Below are 15,660 nucleotides of genomic sequence, written 5' to 3' on the forward strand. Positions count from 1 at the left end.
AGCACAGCCCCTGGGCGCCCGTCCCAGTCCCAGCTGCCCCGCTCCCAGGCCCTGTGGCTCTGAGCAAGTGACAGCCTCTCTGGGGCCCGCGTCCTCCCCCACCTAGTTCTGACCGCACGGGCTGGGCAGCGGGCGTGGGCTGCAGCGGCCATTGCCTCGGCCGCCGCGCCCCGCGGGCCTATCAGAGGCGGCCCCGGCCCCCGCCTGGCTCTGCGACCCCTCTTGGACCCTCCCCGCCCGTCCCAGCCCCCGCCCTGCCTGCCACCGCGCTGCTGGACGGGCGTGGGGGGCCCAGAAAGACGTCCTGGGGACACAGTGCTTCTTGCCAAAGACCTGGGAGTCGTGAGCGAGACCCAGCTGGGGGTGCGGACAGGGCAGAGCCGGAGGCCCTGAGGCCGCCGCGCGGCACAGAGGGGCTCCTCCAACGCGCTGGGCTTGAGGGTCTCATGCGAAGGGGCCGCCTGGGGACAGGAGCCTCGTGGCCCGGCAGCCCCACCCTGGGGACGGTCCCCACGTGTGGGCGCGTTGTCTCTGTGGCTTGTGGGCTCTAGACCCAGGGTGGGCGTCCAGCAACCTTCTGTGGGTGAGCGGATGAGTGGATGTCCACTAGGAGGCCTTGGTCACTTAGGCCCGGCCTGGCCGCCACCCACTGGCCGAGCCTGACAGGGAGGAAGGTGCCATTTGTCCTCATGCCCCTGCTCTGCCTTCTGCTCACAGAGGTCGCGGGGGGCCAGCTGAGGTCCTCCTGCAGGGACCCCCTGTCCCCGGCCGAGGCCCCACCCGGGCACCCCCAGCAGGCCCATGGCACACGCAGCCACACGCGTGCCTCCAGGAGTGGCTGGGACAGCGGCCCCTCACTGGGGCCCAAACGCCACCGGTCCACTCTGCCACATTCAGAAAGAGGGACAAGCTCTCCCTGCCCTGGGAGCCTCTGGGGGGCCACCCATCGCTCCCTGTCCGTGCCGCTGTGCCAGACTGGAGCGCCGGCCGGCCCCTGGCGGAGACCCCGGCAGTGCCGCTCTGCATCAGCACCCCTGTCCGGGGCCTCTGTCCCCCCGCCGCGTCTGTCCGGCTCCTCCTATCCGCCACCAGCAAGGACAGAAGCGTGACCAAGTGTCGGCAAGGGGCTGGCGTGGCCCCGTCCCTGTGGGGCCCCGGGGACTCACCGTGCTGGCGGTGAACTCCGGCGGGTTGTCGTTCACGTCTGCCACGGTGATGATGGCGGTGGCCGTGTTCGAGAGGCCGTAGTTCAGGTTTCCCTCCATGTCCGTGGCCTGGACGATGACTGTGTACTGCTGCACTTTCTAGAAGGAACGAGTCGGGAGAACGGGGTGTGAGTGTGGGCCCGTTCACAGGCTGCTGACCCTTCTCAGGAAGGAGCGCGAGTTCGCCGTGGCCCTCAGGGCCAGGCCCGCGGGGGGCACCCTCCCTGAGGGTCCACGCAGGCCCCGGAGCCGGCCGCCTCTCCCCTCGGTGGCTCCGGCTGTTGTGAGTAGGGACTGAAATGGGTGCCCACAGAGAGGGGGACACGGGCCAGGAGCAGAGTGCCACATGCGGTTTGGAAAGCCACGGGCAGGCAGTTTGGGGAGCAAGTGGGCGATGACCCCAGCCACGAGCCGGGAAGGGCCTCATCCCCGTGGCGTTTCCAGCGTCCGGCGGGCGGCGGCTAGACGTTCACACGGGAGGCAGGCCCACCTCCCTGCTTCGCAGGCGCGGGGGGGTGAGCCGCGCTGTTCGAGCCAGGCCCAGCAGGAGCGCGCGGTGCTCGGGGCCGGGGCGCGCGAACCGCAGGCCCCGCAGCACCTGGCCCTCGCCACGAGTCCCAGGGCAGACGCCCCGCGTCACAGAGGCGGCCTTTCCCACACCCCTGCTCGGAGCCAGCGATCGCAGGTGCTTCTGGTGTGGCCGGCGAGGACAGGCCTGGTGGCGGCTCTCTACCGGGACCACAGCCCACCCCCGCTCCCTGGCGCCGTCAGGGGTCCAAGGCAGAAGGAGACCTTATGACATGCCTTCCAAGTGACCAACTGTCTGGGGTCCTACTGCTCCAAGAGGCTAAGGGAGAGGCCCACTCCCAGCTGTGTGGCTCGGGGCGTGGCCTCAGGCTCTGGAAGGAATTAATTACCAAGAGCAGATGCTCATCCAACGGTCTCTTCCCACCCTCTCCCTCCCTCCCTCCCAGACCAGCCACCCTGGTGGCAGGTGGCAGAGCCAAGAACGAGCCCGGCCAGGGCCAGAGGAGTCTCAGGCTGAGCCCAGCCCAAACCGCCCCTCCGTGGAGCTGAGAGCTAAATGAACAGAAACCAGCGAGTGCCGTTTGAGGCGCCGCGTTCTGCCGTGCACCTTTGTGCGGCAAAGCTAACCGCTCGCACCGGAACCCTCCCCGCGGCACCTGAGGCCGCGGGCCTGGCTGCGGACCCCTCTGCGGCCTCGTCTGAGCCCGGCTCCCCGTGCCCGCTGCGCAGCCTCCCTTGGTCCCGCCGCCGCCGCCCGCTGGCCTCTGCACGAGCTGCTCCCGTGGGGAACGCTGCTGCCCCTGCGGTTACGGCCGGCTTCCCCCGGGCCTTGGCTCAAATGCCCCTTTCTCGCGGGACTCTCCCGACGCTCCGCCCAGCCGGGCCCCCACACCCTCCCTGTCCCCCGGCCGGGTCCCGGGTCTGTCACGCCGTCGCCTCGCTGCGCCCGTGCCCCTGGCTGCCTCAGGGACCACGTGCCCCGGGGACATTTGTGGGCCGTTGGGAGGTGCCGAGGGGGCTGTGAGCGGCGTCACGGGAGTGGGTGCCATGGGCCGACCGCTGCTGATCTGTGCAAATAAAGTTTTGTCAGTGTGCGGCCACGCCCCCTCGCTCACACACGGGTGGTGGCTGTTTTTTAACGACCACAGCAGAGCGGAGAGGCTGGGACAGAGACTATGGGGCCTGCAGAGGCCCCAGGGCTGGTGTGCGGGGTGGGGGCGCGGACCCTGGCGCCCACCCGCCCTCATCGCCGCGGAGACAGGGGTCAGTAGGCAGCCCCTCGGTGCCGGGTGAGGCAACACAACCTGGGACGCTCCCCAGGTGCCGCGGGTACTGGGCGCAGCAGGGCCACGGTGCGGGAGCCACCTCAGAGACAAGGGACGCACGCACACGCCTGCTGATGTGTATGCGCATGCATAGTGCATGTACACGTGTGTACCCGAGCATGCACGCGTGTGTTAGATACGGTGTATCCGTGTGGATCCATTGTACGCTCCGGAGGGCATGCCTGTGTGTGCAGAAGGCCGCCACTAGAGGGCGCGCTGGCCCTGCTTTCGGGCCCGGGGTGGGGTCTTCCCCAGCCTGGGTCGGGGCGCGAAGCAAACCCAGCAAAAGGGAGGAGATGCTGGCGGGGACCCCCGCCGGACTCAGTGTCCGAGCCCCGTCCCAAAGCGCCGGCAGGGGCTTGGGTTCCTCCGCGAGGCCTTCGGCTCAGAAAGCGTACTTTTCAGGCTCAGCTGCAGTCGCCGGTTCCTTCCCCCCACCCCCTGCAGGAACGGGGTCGGGCGGGAGTCGGGCGGCGGGACCTGTGCGTGTCCCGCGAGCTCGGGCGTCCCCTGGCGCCTCTGAACACGGAGCCCCTGTCCGGCCTCGTGCCATCTGCACGCAGGGGTGGCCCTTGCGGGCCAGGCCTGCGTTAGGAAGCCTGGCCCGGGGGGTTGCGTCCTGGCCCTCTTGCTGGGCACCCTGCCAGGCGCCGGGCGAGCGCGGCCGGTCAATGCGTCTGGAGAGCCGGACGCGCGGGCTGTGCTGCAGCCCTGACCTCGGCCGGCCTGCCCGGCGCCCGGCGCCCAGCGCCCCTGTTCACCTCCCGGCCCGGGGGGGCCACAGGGAATTTACCAAAACGGGACTCGGCCACTTTCAGGCTCAAGAGGAGGGATGAAGCTGGAGGAGGCTGTCCTGGGGTCTCGCGGCCTCCCCCAGCTCCGCATCCGCCTTTTGCTGATCAGTGGCGCGGCTGCGGCCGGCCCTCCGTGCCCTAGAAAAGCACCGAGCCTCCTCCGCGCCCTCCGCCTCCGGCTCCCACGCGGGGCGGCTTCCCCTCCCCGAAGGCTGCGCTTCCCTCCCGCGCTGGAGGCCCTGCTGCAGCCGCGGCCCTCAGACCCGGGGAGGCAGCGCCCGGGGATGTGGCCACAGGACTCGCAGAGCAGACGCCGCGGATGAGGAACCACCACGGGCTCGGTCCTGTTCACTCGGGGCATCGAGACGCTCGGGTCCCCAAAGCGGCCGCCGGCGGACATGACCCCGACGTCCCCAATGGAGGAGTGAGCGCCCGGAATGAAGTCCAGCCCCACGACAGGACGATTCAGCCTCAGAAGGGAGTCGAGCCCCCCAGGGCCCCGCCCACCGTCTGGCTGGGAAGCCACCACCTGCAGCCGAAGTGCCCGGAGAGGCCTGGAAAGCAGCGTCCGGGATGAGCGGCCTGCGGTGGCCGCTGGGTCACTCCGTCCGCAAGGGCAGAGTCGGGCCGGGAACCCAGGAGCACAGACAGGACCTTTTGAAACATTTTATTTATTTTTTTAATTTATTTACAGAGAGGGGCAGGGAGGGAGAAAGAAGAAGAGAAACATCAACGTGTGAGGAATGTCTTGAACACCTGCTGGGGACCTGGCCCGAGACCCAGGCCTGTGCCCTGACTGGGGATCAAAACGGCGACCTTTTGGTTCGCAGGCCGGTGCCCCATCCACTGAGCCGCGCCAGCTGGGGCTGGACAGAGCCTTTTAGTGGGTGTTTTTCCTTCCATTAGAAGGATGATGTGATTTCTCTTGCTTTCTCTTGGGCTCGCTGCTTCCTGGGAGGTGAGCAGAGGGAGCTGGCGGGGAGACAGCGCCCGGAAGCCCCGAAGTGCTGGAAGCCGGGGTCCCCGTGTGTCTGGACGCATCCTGTCGGGTCGCAGCCCTGGCACAGCGCAGTCGCACACGCTGCCTCCGCCCCCGCTTCCTGCTGACGCCCCAGACGCTGGGCCACAAAACTCGCAGCGGTGAGCCCGCCCTCCCTCCCTGGAAGAAAGCCCCTCCTTGGAGCCCAGGCTCCGGCAGGACAGGCCCCCGGATGCGGGGATGCCACGGGAGGGGGCTCAGGAGAGGGGGGCGGGTCACAGAGATGGGGGAGCGGGCGGCCCAGCACAGCGGCCAGAGGTCCGTGGGGATGACGGAATCGGAGGCCGGGTCAGGGGTCCCAGCTTCCACGGTGAGTCGAGCCTGAGGGGCAGCTGAGTTTTATTCAACAGCCGCTGACGCTCCACTGGTGACGGTTGACCGGTCCCTGTGGTCAGGGCGTGCTTGTCCCCTGCCCGGCCCCAGTGGTCGCCGCCGCAGAAAACTCCTTTCTCCTCATGGAGGGGGGGTCAATGGCGTGTGTCCGGCCAGGCACAGCCGCGGAGCCACGCAGGCCTGCCCTGGGCCTGGCGGAGGCCGGGGGGCTGGTCCAGACGCTCTGCAGAGCCCACCCGGCAGGGCCCCCTCTGGTCTCGTTGGGCGGACGTTTCAGGTCGAGGAAGGCGATGGCCGGCCGCACGGGGTTCTCGGAGAGGGATGGGCTCCGCCAAGGAGCGCGGGGCCAGCAGGGCCGGCGGGGGGCTCTGGGTCGGCCGGGCTGCTGGGCGATCGGCCCGTCCCAGCAGGCTGCCCGGCCCCACGTCAGGAAGCCTGGCAGGCGCGCGGGGCCCCCGCAGAGGCGCCTCCTCCTCCGCACACGAGAGACACTTGAACCGCGCGGCTCCTCTGAGTCTCTCCTGACATTTTAATCGCATAGAAGCGCTCGATTTACATAGCTCTGCCTAATTAGACACGGTGGCAATTACGTGTGTTGATTTTGCCCTTCCCCGAGACGGCTTCCTCGGTCGAGCGGGAAGCGGGTTCTGCAGAGGAGCGTCCACAGAGCCTCCCCCTGGGCGCCATGGCCCACCAGCCGTGGGTTCTACGCGCTCACGGAGGAAGGAGGAAGCAGGCGCTGCCCACGTGCCCCTTCCGGAGTCGCTTGTGTGGATGTCCGGCCAAAGCCAGGCCAGCCGGGTCCTGAGGAGACACGGCCCACGTGCGCCTTCCCTTCGGCCTGGAGTCCAGAGGGTCTGAGGGCAGAGGCGGCACCAGCGGCTGGGGGGAGGGCTGGACGGCTGCGCAGGAGGCGGAGACTCGGTGACGAGGGACATGGGGCAGTCGGGGTGGAGGGTCATCGGGGATCAAGAGGCCACCCGCCGCTCCCTGCACCCCGCGCCTGTGAGTGCCGGAGGCTGCCTTCCCCGAGACCCCGCGGCCCAGGGTCCCGGCACAAGGGGCTGCCCCGCCTCGTGCTCAGGTGATTTCTCAGGTGCGGGGCTTCCGACTGAAGTCCTCCCACCGCCCGTTCTGGGGCAGCTGACTCCCTGCTGCGATGGGAACACTGTGTGCCCTGTGCAGAGAGGGCGGCGGGGGGCCGGCTGGGAGGCATGCGTGCGGCGCCGGCCTGGCAGCCAAGGACCGGAAGGCGTTTTTGGCGGGACTGATGTTCACTGTGCTCCCTGAAGTCAGGGCGCCCTGACAGCCCCCGGTGACAGGCACCCACGCCCCCCGGGCGGCGACAGAGCCCGGGTGCCGGCGAGCCTGCAAAGGCAGGCGCCCGCAGCCGCCGGGCCGGGGCGCGCTCAGGTCCGACGCCAGGGACGTGCCCCTGTGGCGGCTGCAGGCGGACGGCTCCGCTCCAGGGCTCGTGTCTCGGGTGACAGCTGGCCGGCTCGGCGCCGGTCGCACGGATCAAGCCCGACGGCCCCCCGGGCCTGCTGTCTTGTCTCCCTGATCTGCCGCGCCCGCTCTCAGGGAACGCGTCCCCTGTCAGCTCCAGCCTGGCTCCCCCTCTGTCAGGTGTCCCTGCGGTGCCGGGGCGGGAGGCCCGGGAGCAAGCCGGCTTCTCAGAGAGGGGCCTTGCGGGCGGCGAGGCTGCCTGCTCGGTCCCTGTCCCAGGCCCAGACAGGGGCTCCCGGTGGACGGCGGCTGCTGGGGCAGGGCTGCGGGGCAGAGCAGGGGAGGCAGGGGGCAGCCTAGCGTGCACGGGACACACGCTGCACGCGACTCGCCATTTGCCCGGCGCTCCGACCCAGCTGGGCTCCCCGTGTGGAACCCAGGGGTGGGCACGGCCACTCCAGCCGACGCCGGAGCCGCTCCGGGGGGCCGGGGGGAGGGTCGAGACGCCGAGCTCGGTGGGCAGGCACCCAGTGGACTGGTATGTTTTCAGAGATACCTTCCTCCGTCTGGAGAGAAATGCTGTGGCTAGAGTTCTCCTCCAGGGAGGTCTGGACGATTAATATACGGCCCCTCACAGCACACAGCGCCCGGCCGGGTGGGGCTCCCCAGGCTGCCGGGGAGGGGGCGCTGCCAGGTGTTTGCTAAAGGGCTGGAGACGACAGGCTGGAAGGGTGGGCGGGGGCCTCCCCTGCCGTGCCCAGCGGGCCTGTGCTCTGCCCCCTGTCCCCTGCCTCTGCCCCTCCAAAAGCCGCCCATTCGTCCACAAATAAATGAAAGTCAGGAGCAGCCCCCTCTTCGCCCCCAACACAGCACAGCTGGCTTGGGGAAGCCGAGGCGTGGTGTCCTGAGCGGGCTCAGGCTGGGGAGCCAGCAGTTCCTCCGAGGTTCTGGGGTTCGGGAGTGCACCCCCGCTGTCTGCGGTCCCCTCCTCGCTCTGCAGAGGCTCTGGAAACACCCTCAGCCCCGCAGGCCCCACAGCCCCCGAGCTCCCGCCACCCGGCCCCCGCCCCTCGAGCACACGCGCGGCACATGCTGTCAGCTCCTCGGAAAGCGCGGCTGGGCGGGGCTCCGTGGGGCTGGGGGCAGGGGTCTGCGGGGGCAGCGAGGCAGACTGCAGCTGCTCCCCAAAGGTGGGAAAGCACCCGTGTGAGACACGCCTGGACATATGTGTGTTGCTTTTTGTTTCTGAGCGACAAAGGGGAGCCCTCCCCGCTCAGGGCCGGCAGGGCACCGCAGGTGGGGGGAGGCCGGGGGGGGGGTTGGGTTTGCTAACGTCTGCGAAGACCTCACGGAGGGGCCTGGCCTGGCGCTGCAGTCACGGGGTGGGACGCTTCCCCAGCCCAGGGGCGGCAGGCTTCTAGGAGCCTGGAGGGGCGGCGCCCCGCCAGGATCCCCGGACCTGCTCCTGCAGGGCTGCGTCCCGCTGAGCAGCACCGCCCTGCGGTCACTGGGGGGGGGGGCGGGGGCCTCGCCGGGCCTCCAGCGCATGAGCGAGAGAGGTGCCCAGACTGGCCGAGGCCCCCACCCCCACCGCCTTGGCCGTCCTGGCCTCCCAGCCGGCGTCGGCCCGCCTCGCCACCCCGCCGCCGGCCCCCACCACCGATGGAAGCTGCTGTGCCCCGAGCTCAGAGACGTCCTCTGCGGTGCCCCCGGCCATGAGCCGGTGGGGACCCTGCCTGTCCCCTGCGGAGTCGTGAGGCTGCACGGATTACCTGTCACGTGGCCGCTTGACCCCGCACCTGGTTGTGCCACGCGGTGCTTCCCGGGATGGGGCGGGCGGGGCTGCCCACCGCCTGGCAGGGAGCCGAGCCTGAGACCCAGGCTCCAGGCCTTTGGCACCCTCCCCCACCCCGCCCCCGCCCCCGCCGGCAGGACCCCGCGAGTGGGACCAGCTCAGGGACTTGGCCGGGGGTGAGCGTGGCGCTGGCTTTGCTGAGACCCTTCCCCCAGGCGGGGCCGGCCTCCCGGTCGCTCCGTGACCGGCCCCTGGAGAGCGCGCTCTGCGGCCCTGCGGCCTTCGTGGGCCGGGCCCGGCCGCCCCCCGCCCGCCGCCCCGCGCGCCCGCCTCACCTCCCGGTCCAGGCCGGCCGCCACGGTCACGATGTCCCCTGTCTCGCTGTTGATGGTGAACATGTTCTGGGAGGGGCTCTGCGGGCTCTGGGTCAGGATGCGGTACCGCACCATCCCGTTGGCCGTGGCGCCGTCGTCGGCGTCGTTGGCCGTGACGGTCATCACGTAGGTGCCTGCCACGGAGAGCAGCTCGGTGGGCGCCACGCGTGCACCGGCCGCCGCCTGCACCTGCTCGCCGCGGCGGCAGCGCCGGTCGGTGGCCGGCCCCCCCACACCCTGGGCTGGTGCCGCCCGTCCCGGGGGGGCCCCAGGGAGCCGCTGGAGGGCCCTGTGGAGTGCAGGGCTCGGGGGGGGGGGGCCAGCTGCCCGGACGCCACCCTTTCCCGGCCGGGCCGACCCGGGCTCCGGGGAGAGGCACACGGGGCAGCGGCCGGGCCCAACCTGCGCCCCCTCCCGGCCCACCGGGCCCCCAGCTCCGCGCCCCGCGTGTGCTGAGGCTCGGCCGGTCCCGCATGGAGTGTGGCGGGGACTCAGGGGCACGCGGTGGAAGGCAGGCCAGGCCCGTGCCCAGGCCGGGCGAGCGGACAGCGCCCGATGAGCCCTGGAGGGGGTGGCGGGGAAGAGCCTAGAAGAGCCCGGGGGGGGGGGCGGTGCCCGTGGGACGCAGGGAGTCAGAGGGGCGCAGTCGGGGTGCACGCGGGGCGAGCGGGCGTTTTCATTCCGGAGCCGGGGGCTGGGAGAGCGGCCCGCGCCCTCGCTCAGGCAGGGCCTCGGTGTCCCCGTCCACTCATTGGGGCTGAGGTCTGCGGGGGCCCTGGCGCGCCGCCTGCCTGAGAGTGGCCCTTGCAGGTCCTTCGGTGTCCGCGCGTCCCCGTTGGGAGGCCCTGGTGGGACCGGGCGGGGCCCCGGCCGGCGGGACCCAATTTTCTGAGCTGTTATTCCTCCGGTCGGAAAGTTCCCGTGTTCAGTGCACGGGCGGGCCTTCCGTTCCGGGGTCACCGCTTAGAACGAAGCACTAATCAAGCACCGATCAGGGTCTGAAGCCTGCTGGCTCTTCGGTTAAAAATAATGGAAGTCACATTGGATGTGAGCAACAACACCCTCGTTTTGTGCTTCCTGCTCCGTGTGCTCAGAGGACTGGTCCTGGGGCTCGGCCCCCTCGCAGCCCTGGCCCCCCTCAGCCCCTCCCCGACGTGGGGGGCCAGGGTCTGATCACATCAGTTCCTCACCCAGCCGAGACGGTAATGACTTTGAACTCGTGCCACACAAAACTCCTCCAGCTTTCTCCCTGCCTCCCTCCCTCTCTGCCCCGGCAGTGGTGGGGGCGGGGCGGAGCGTGGGGGGCGGTGCAGGGGGCGGGGCTCTGAGCACGTGGAAACCCTGATCAGCTGGGCCTCTCCTGCCGTGGGAGCAGCTGGACAAGAAACCCCTGTTTCCCACACGGGCCCCCGACTGGCACACCAGGAAACAGGAGCTCCCGGGGGACACTCTCCCAAAGCTTCAAGTCCGAGGTTCCGAGTCAAATTTCCTGGCTCCCGGGAGGAAGTTCCGGGGAGAGAGTGTGTGTGTCCCCGTGGCTCAGCCTCTGCCCGCCTCCCACGCTGGGTTCTTGCGTCGGTTGGGTGGTGAGAGGCTCCTCCTCCCGGGCCCTGCCCGCGGGTGTGTGCCCCGCCCCGGGGTGGAGGACGCAGGCGCCTCTGCCTCTGGACCCCCATCTTTCCACCCAAATGCTTTTTAAACCAACTTTATTATCGATCAGTGAAGTAGGGGGAAGACATTTTCCACTCGGCAAATCCCCGCCTAGGAATTCCGCAAAAAGGCTGAATCACGCCCTTGGCGCCCACGCGGACGTGGCTCCCGCCCGCCACGATGAGGTGCTCGCCCCGGGCGCCGCACCTCCGCCGCGCACCTGCTGCAGGCGCGGCGCAGGGCCCTTCCGGGAAACCCCGGGTCAGGCGGGGTCCGTCTGCCCGCTCGGGCGCTGGGGGCGGGCTGTGCTTCTTGCCTCGTGTCTGTGTCACTCTGGCTGTCCCCGCTGTCCTCACGGGGCCTGCACCTCATCCCCTCTTCATATAAAGACAGGGCCACAGGGCGTCAGGCCCCCCGCCCCCCCCCCCCCCCCGCCCCCACCTGCCGCATTTAACTGCTCACACCTGCAAAGGCTCTGCTTCCAGACGAGGCCCTGCTCCGAGGCGCCGGGTGCACGTGACTTTGGGGACCCCTGTTCCGGCCCTTCAGGGATGAGGCTGAGGCTGAGGCTGAGGCGGGCGGTGGACAGGCCAGATGGGCCCGGGCCTTGCAGACCAACCACGGTTCCGTGGCCTTGGGTGGCTCCGCAGGGGCCGGGGCTCGGGCTTGGGCTGGATCCGGGTGTCACTCCCAGCACCTGGCTCCAACCGTCACCGAGCCGCTCAGAGCCGGGGACCCGCCCCCAGAGCCCAGGTGTCCCTGAGGGGGTCACTGGGAGGAGTTGAAGAGCCACCGTGAGCTGGGTGCCCAGGGAGTGGGCAGGGTGGCCCGTGTGTCTAGGAAGGTATGACCCTGGCACTGAAGGTCCCCAGTGGGCCCCCAGCTCCCTGATGCCACAGGGAAGAGCCTGGCCGCCCACGGAAACATTTGCGCACAGTCCCTGCACATGCCCTCTGCTGAGGGAGCTGTCACACTGGCATTCAGGGTCACCCTGGAGCAAGCGAGGCCACACTGTAACAAGCGTGGTCCCACGGGACACGTCGCCCCATCGCCTGGGCTGCGGAAGCGGGAGGCAGCTGCCTCCCAGGCCTGCCTGCGCAGGAGAAAGACAGCCTGGAATTTTTCTCAGCAAATGAGACAGAACGTCGGGATCGTCTGCCGCCGGAGGAGGGGCGCGGCGGCCGGACGTCGCTGTATTCATCCCGGTGACAGGAGCGGAGCGAGGCCGGGCGGGCCCTCCGAGGAGGTCGTGCGTGCACTGCCAGGCGCCTTAAAGGATTAATTTCACCAGCCTTAAATTGCAGTTTAATTTGAAAACTAATTCAGCCCCATAATTGGCTTTCTGCTGAAATCACTGAGGCTAAAGATTTAAATTCTTAATATTCAGATGACTTTCAAGTATCTGCGCCATCTGTGCGTCGGTCCGCAGTGTTCATCTCGGGGGTCCTCTGCCAGCGCGGAAATAAAATAAATAAAGAGATGGGCCCACTAATAGAATAATCTATTTAAGCATGAGTCCCGTGTCCTATAGAGGAAGGTTTCTTTGCCTTCATTCGCTGCTTGTAGGTTTCTCTGCCGTTTAATATTTCAAAGTGACATTAATTTCAAAACATATAAGACAGGCCCTCACGCCACCACGAGGGCGAGGGAGGCAGGGATTCCACCTCGAACCTTTTTGAAAAAGAACTTGGAGGCGTCTGCTCTCGGGAAGTTGGAGAAACTGGGCCAGGCCGGGTGGGGGTCGGGGGCAGCCTCTGGGGTTCCCCGCGGGAGAAGGGCTGGCGGCAGCTGGTGCAGAGGCTGCGGGGCAGACTTTCTCTGTCGGTTTGTTTTAAAATAAGACCAGGGAAGTTTGAGCCATGATAGAAAACCCAGGCACCTCTGTGGAGTGTCCTGGGTCTCGGGGAAGGAGGCCCTGCCGCCCTTGTTAACAAGACACCCCCCTGCCCCCCAGGCTCAAGAGGGGGCTGCCAGCAGGGCTCATTCATTTTCTTTGACTGCTTGCGGCTAATTTGCCCGCCTACCGCCTGCCTCTGCCCCTCACGGGACCGCGGGGACTGGCCATCCAAGGTTCTGGCAGAAATAATGTCGCATCCTGTTCCCTTCGCTTGCCCTCGCCTCACGATCCTGAGACAATCAATCGAAAACACGATTCACCTTGTTGAAATAACAGCCCCAGAGACAGAACTGTGACAGCCGCCGGCAGCCGCGGAGCGATGATAGATGTTCGTCCTTGCTGCCCCAGATGGAGCCGCGGCTGACCCCGCGGCGGGCGGCTGGAGGGCGGGCGGGGAGGCCGGCCGGCGCCACGTGCTGTGCCCGCTCCCGCCTCAGCTGCCCAGCCCCGCGGGCCGGAGCTGGACGTGCCCCTGGGGCCAGCACCCCCGGACAGCAAACCTCCGCCAGCGGGGAACACGGCATAACCACGTTTACGCTCCGAGCATCGCGCGGGCCCCCCCTGCGTATGGAAATGGTTTGGGGTTCGTTTGAACTTCAAATGAACACCGGTGTCCTGTGTTTCACGGGCTGCTTCTGGCAGCCCCAGGGAGGCCTCTTCCGTGACACGTGGCCCAGCGTTCTCGTCCAGCCCACGCCGGACATTTCTCCCAAGGACAACTCACCCCTCCCCGTTGGAGACAGCGGCACAGGGCTGTGCTGCTCAGACTTGGGCGCCGCAGAAACCACCTGGGAGGCGCGTGCGCCTGGCCGGGGGCCCCACCCGCAGGGTCTGCGTCCGCGGGTCTGGGAGGCAGGATTCTGCGTTTGGAACCCACCCACAGGCGACACAGCTGGTCCCCGGACGAGGCTCCAGCGGCCAGGGATGCCGACGCCCCTCTGCACCGCGGAGCCTGGCTGCTGCCTTCGCCTCTTCGGGCCCTGGTCTCGTCTTTGCTGGAGGGGGCGGGAGGGGCCTCCCCGCCTGCAGCCGCCTCCCGCCCCCCCCGTGCACCGGCCCTGGCCCTTCTCTGCGGCCTGGTCCTTCGACACCTCCGCTCTCGGCCTGCGCGCCCCCTCGGCGGAGGTGCCCCGACCTGCGGGGTCCCCGTCTGAGCCGCGCTGTCGCCGTGACACCCGTGCCCTGGGTTTGGCTCATCTCCCGCCTGTGTCCCTGTCCCGGCTGGGAGGGCCCCGTGCCCCAGCGCAGCGCCTGCACGCGGTGGGCGCTCCGCGGGCACCCGCTACATGGACTCATCGGCGGGCGGGGCTGGGGCCTCCCGATCCCCGGGGCGGCGCTCACCTGGCCTGGAGCCCTCGGCCACGGAGCCGTTGTAGACCTGGTTGAGGAACTCGGGCCGGTTGTCGTTCATGTCGATGACGTAGATGTACAGGTCGATGGGGTTCTCCACCTTGTTGCCGTTCATGTCCACGGCGTGGGCTCGGAGCTGCAGGGCAACGCGGGCGGGGTCAGTGCCGGCGCCGCCTCCGGGGCCAGCACTCCTGGCCGTCCAGCCGGGGAGTGGGCGCGGCCGCTCTGCTGCGCGCCCTCCCCAGGGAGGAGGTACGGGTGCGCGCTCGGGCCGCCCGGACCCCGGTGAGGGACCTGGGCGCGGCGCCGGCACCGTGGGCGCGAAGCCTTCTTTCCGGCCACCCCGCACCGGCCCAGCTGCGGGTGCCCCGCCAGCGAGGCCCCGGGCGGAGGTACTCACGTGGTAGGAGGCCCGCTCCTCCCGGTCCATGGGCCGCGTGACATACATCCGGCCGGACATGGAGTCGATGCTGAAGACCTCCATGGGGGGCTGGTCGGCGCCCACGCCCGTGACACTGTAGCGGATGGGGATGTCGTTGTCTTTGTCCGACCGAATCTGGAGGGGGGGCGAGAGAGAGGGGGTCCGTCGGCGGCGGAGTGGGGCGCACGCCCGGGCCCCGACCCCGCCCGTCTTTCCTGCGCACCTGGGGCCTCAGCGAGCACCTCACCCACGCCGCCTGTCACCGGGGTTTGCGGAGTGCCCCCCGTCCCCCGACACCGCATTCCGAGTGAAAGGTTCTGCAGGCCGTGGGGGACGCCCAGGCCCGATGCCACCGAACCTCAGAAAACACAACGGCGAGAAGACAGCAGCCTGTGCGCAATTTGAGGGGAAAAGGCTGGGACCCAACGCATTTACACCCCTGAGGGTTCATCTGCGCGGGAGGGCAGGGGATGGATCTGGTCTTTTGCTCCTGGGAGCGAGGCCCTGGCAGGGGGTGTCGGTCCCTGAGAGGCGGCCTCGGGAACGGGTGCGGCAGAAATGACATGGGCCCAGCATTTAGGCACAGACGTTCGACGCTGAAAACGGTCGCTGGGCTAAATGCAACCATCAGAATCATTTTTATAGGAGCTGTATCTTTGGTTTGGAGAAACAATCAAAGAGCGGCGATGTGGGCCCCAAACACCCGGAGGGTTGGCGCAGACTGAGACCCGTGGGGAGACGTCAGAGCAGATAGGGGCGCGTGGGGGCTGGGGGTGCGGGCGGGCCACGCCCAGGCAGCGCGTCGCGGCCGACCAGGTATCGGGGTCGTGCATCGGTCTTTGGGGAACGCAGAGGACCCCCGAGGGAGGACGAAGACGCACGTTTGCTTTGGAGGAAGCCAAGGCGCTCGATGGTGGGGGGCAGGTTGGCGCCGTGTCACGGACGCTGGGGAAGGCCCCAGGCCCCCGGGAGCGTGGGGGCGTGTGAGGAGGCGGCGGAGATGGGAAAGCCATTCCAGTGGGGTCGCTTTCTCAGACCGGCATCCACCGGGAACACGCCTCCAGAAAATGCCGCGTTAGCGCCGGCCAGGTGGCTCGGTGGGTTGGAGCATCGTCCGAACACCAAGAGGTTGCGGGTCGATCCCCAGTCAGGGCACGTCCGTCCGGGAGGCAACCACTGGGTGTTTCTTTCGTACATCAATCTCTCTCTCAAATCAGTAGGTAGATCCCCGGGTGAGGGTTGAAAAAAAAAATAATAAAGAAAATGCCAGTTTAAATCAAAGCCCAGGGGACCAGGGTCCCATATTATAATAAAAGGGACCACCATGAAAACCTCAGGAAGGTTCCACAAAGCGAAATCGAGCCGGGCCTCTTATCGGAATAATGCAATTAAGACTTAATGCTACTACTTAGAGACATTTAGGAATTTTAAAAACATTCTGAAATAACCATGGGGTTAAGTAGGAATCAAAACGGCATTTAGAGGCTATTAAAAACCGGCAAC

At 68.2% G+C, this 15,660-nt stretch overlaps 1 protein-coding gene across 1 annotated transcript in view; it reads right to left on the reverse strand.

The window, feature by feature from the left end:
* Window positions 1-15,660, reverse strand: part of CDH4 (cadherin 4) — a 242,252-nt gene that overhangs the window by 13,440 nt on the left and 213,152 nt on the right. The window contains exons 5-8 of the mRNA XM_054573335.1: window positions 14,137-14,292; window positions 13,728-13,872; window positions 8,801-8,973; window positions 1,167-1,304 (exon numbers count right to left, since the gene is read on the reverse strand). Of these exons, the coding sequence (XP_054429310.1) occupies window positions 1,167-1,304; window positions 8,801-8,973; window positions 13,728-13,872; window positions 14,137-14,292 (612 nt within the window). The remainder of the gene's footprint in view (window positions 1-1,166; window positions 1,305-8,800; window positions 8,974-13,727; window positions 13,873-14,136; window positions 14,293-15,660) is intronic.

This window comes from Pteronotus mesoamericanus, unplaced genomic scaffold (genome assembly GCF_021234165.1).
Source record: "Pteronotus mesoamericanus isolate MK-2021 breed Mesoamerican mustached bat unplaced genomic scaffold, CSHL_Meso_final contig_25, whole genome shotgun sequence".
Lineage (NCBI taxonomy): Eukaryota > Metazoa > Chordata > Mammalia > Chiroptera > Mormoopidae > Pteronotus > Pteronotus mesoamericanus.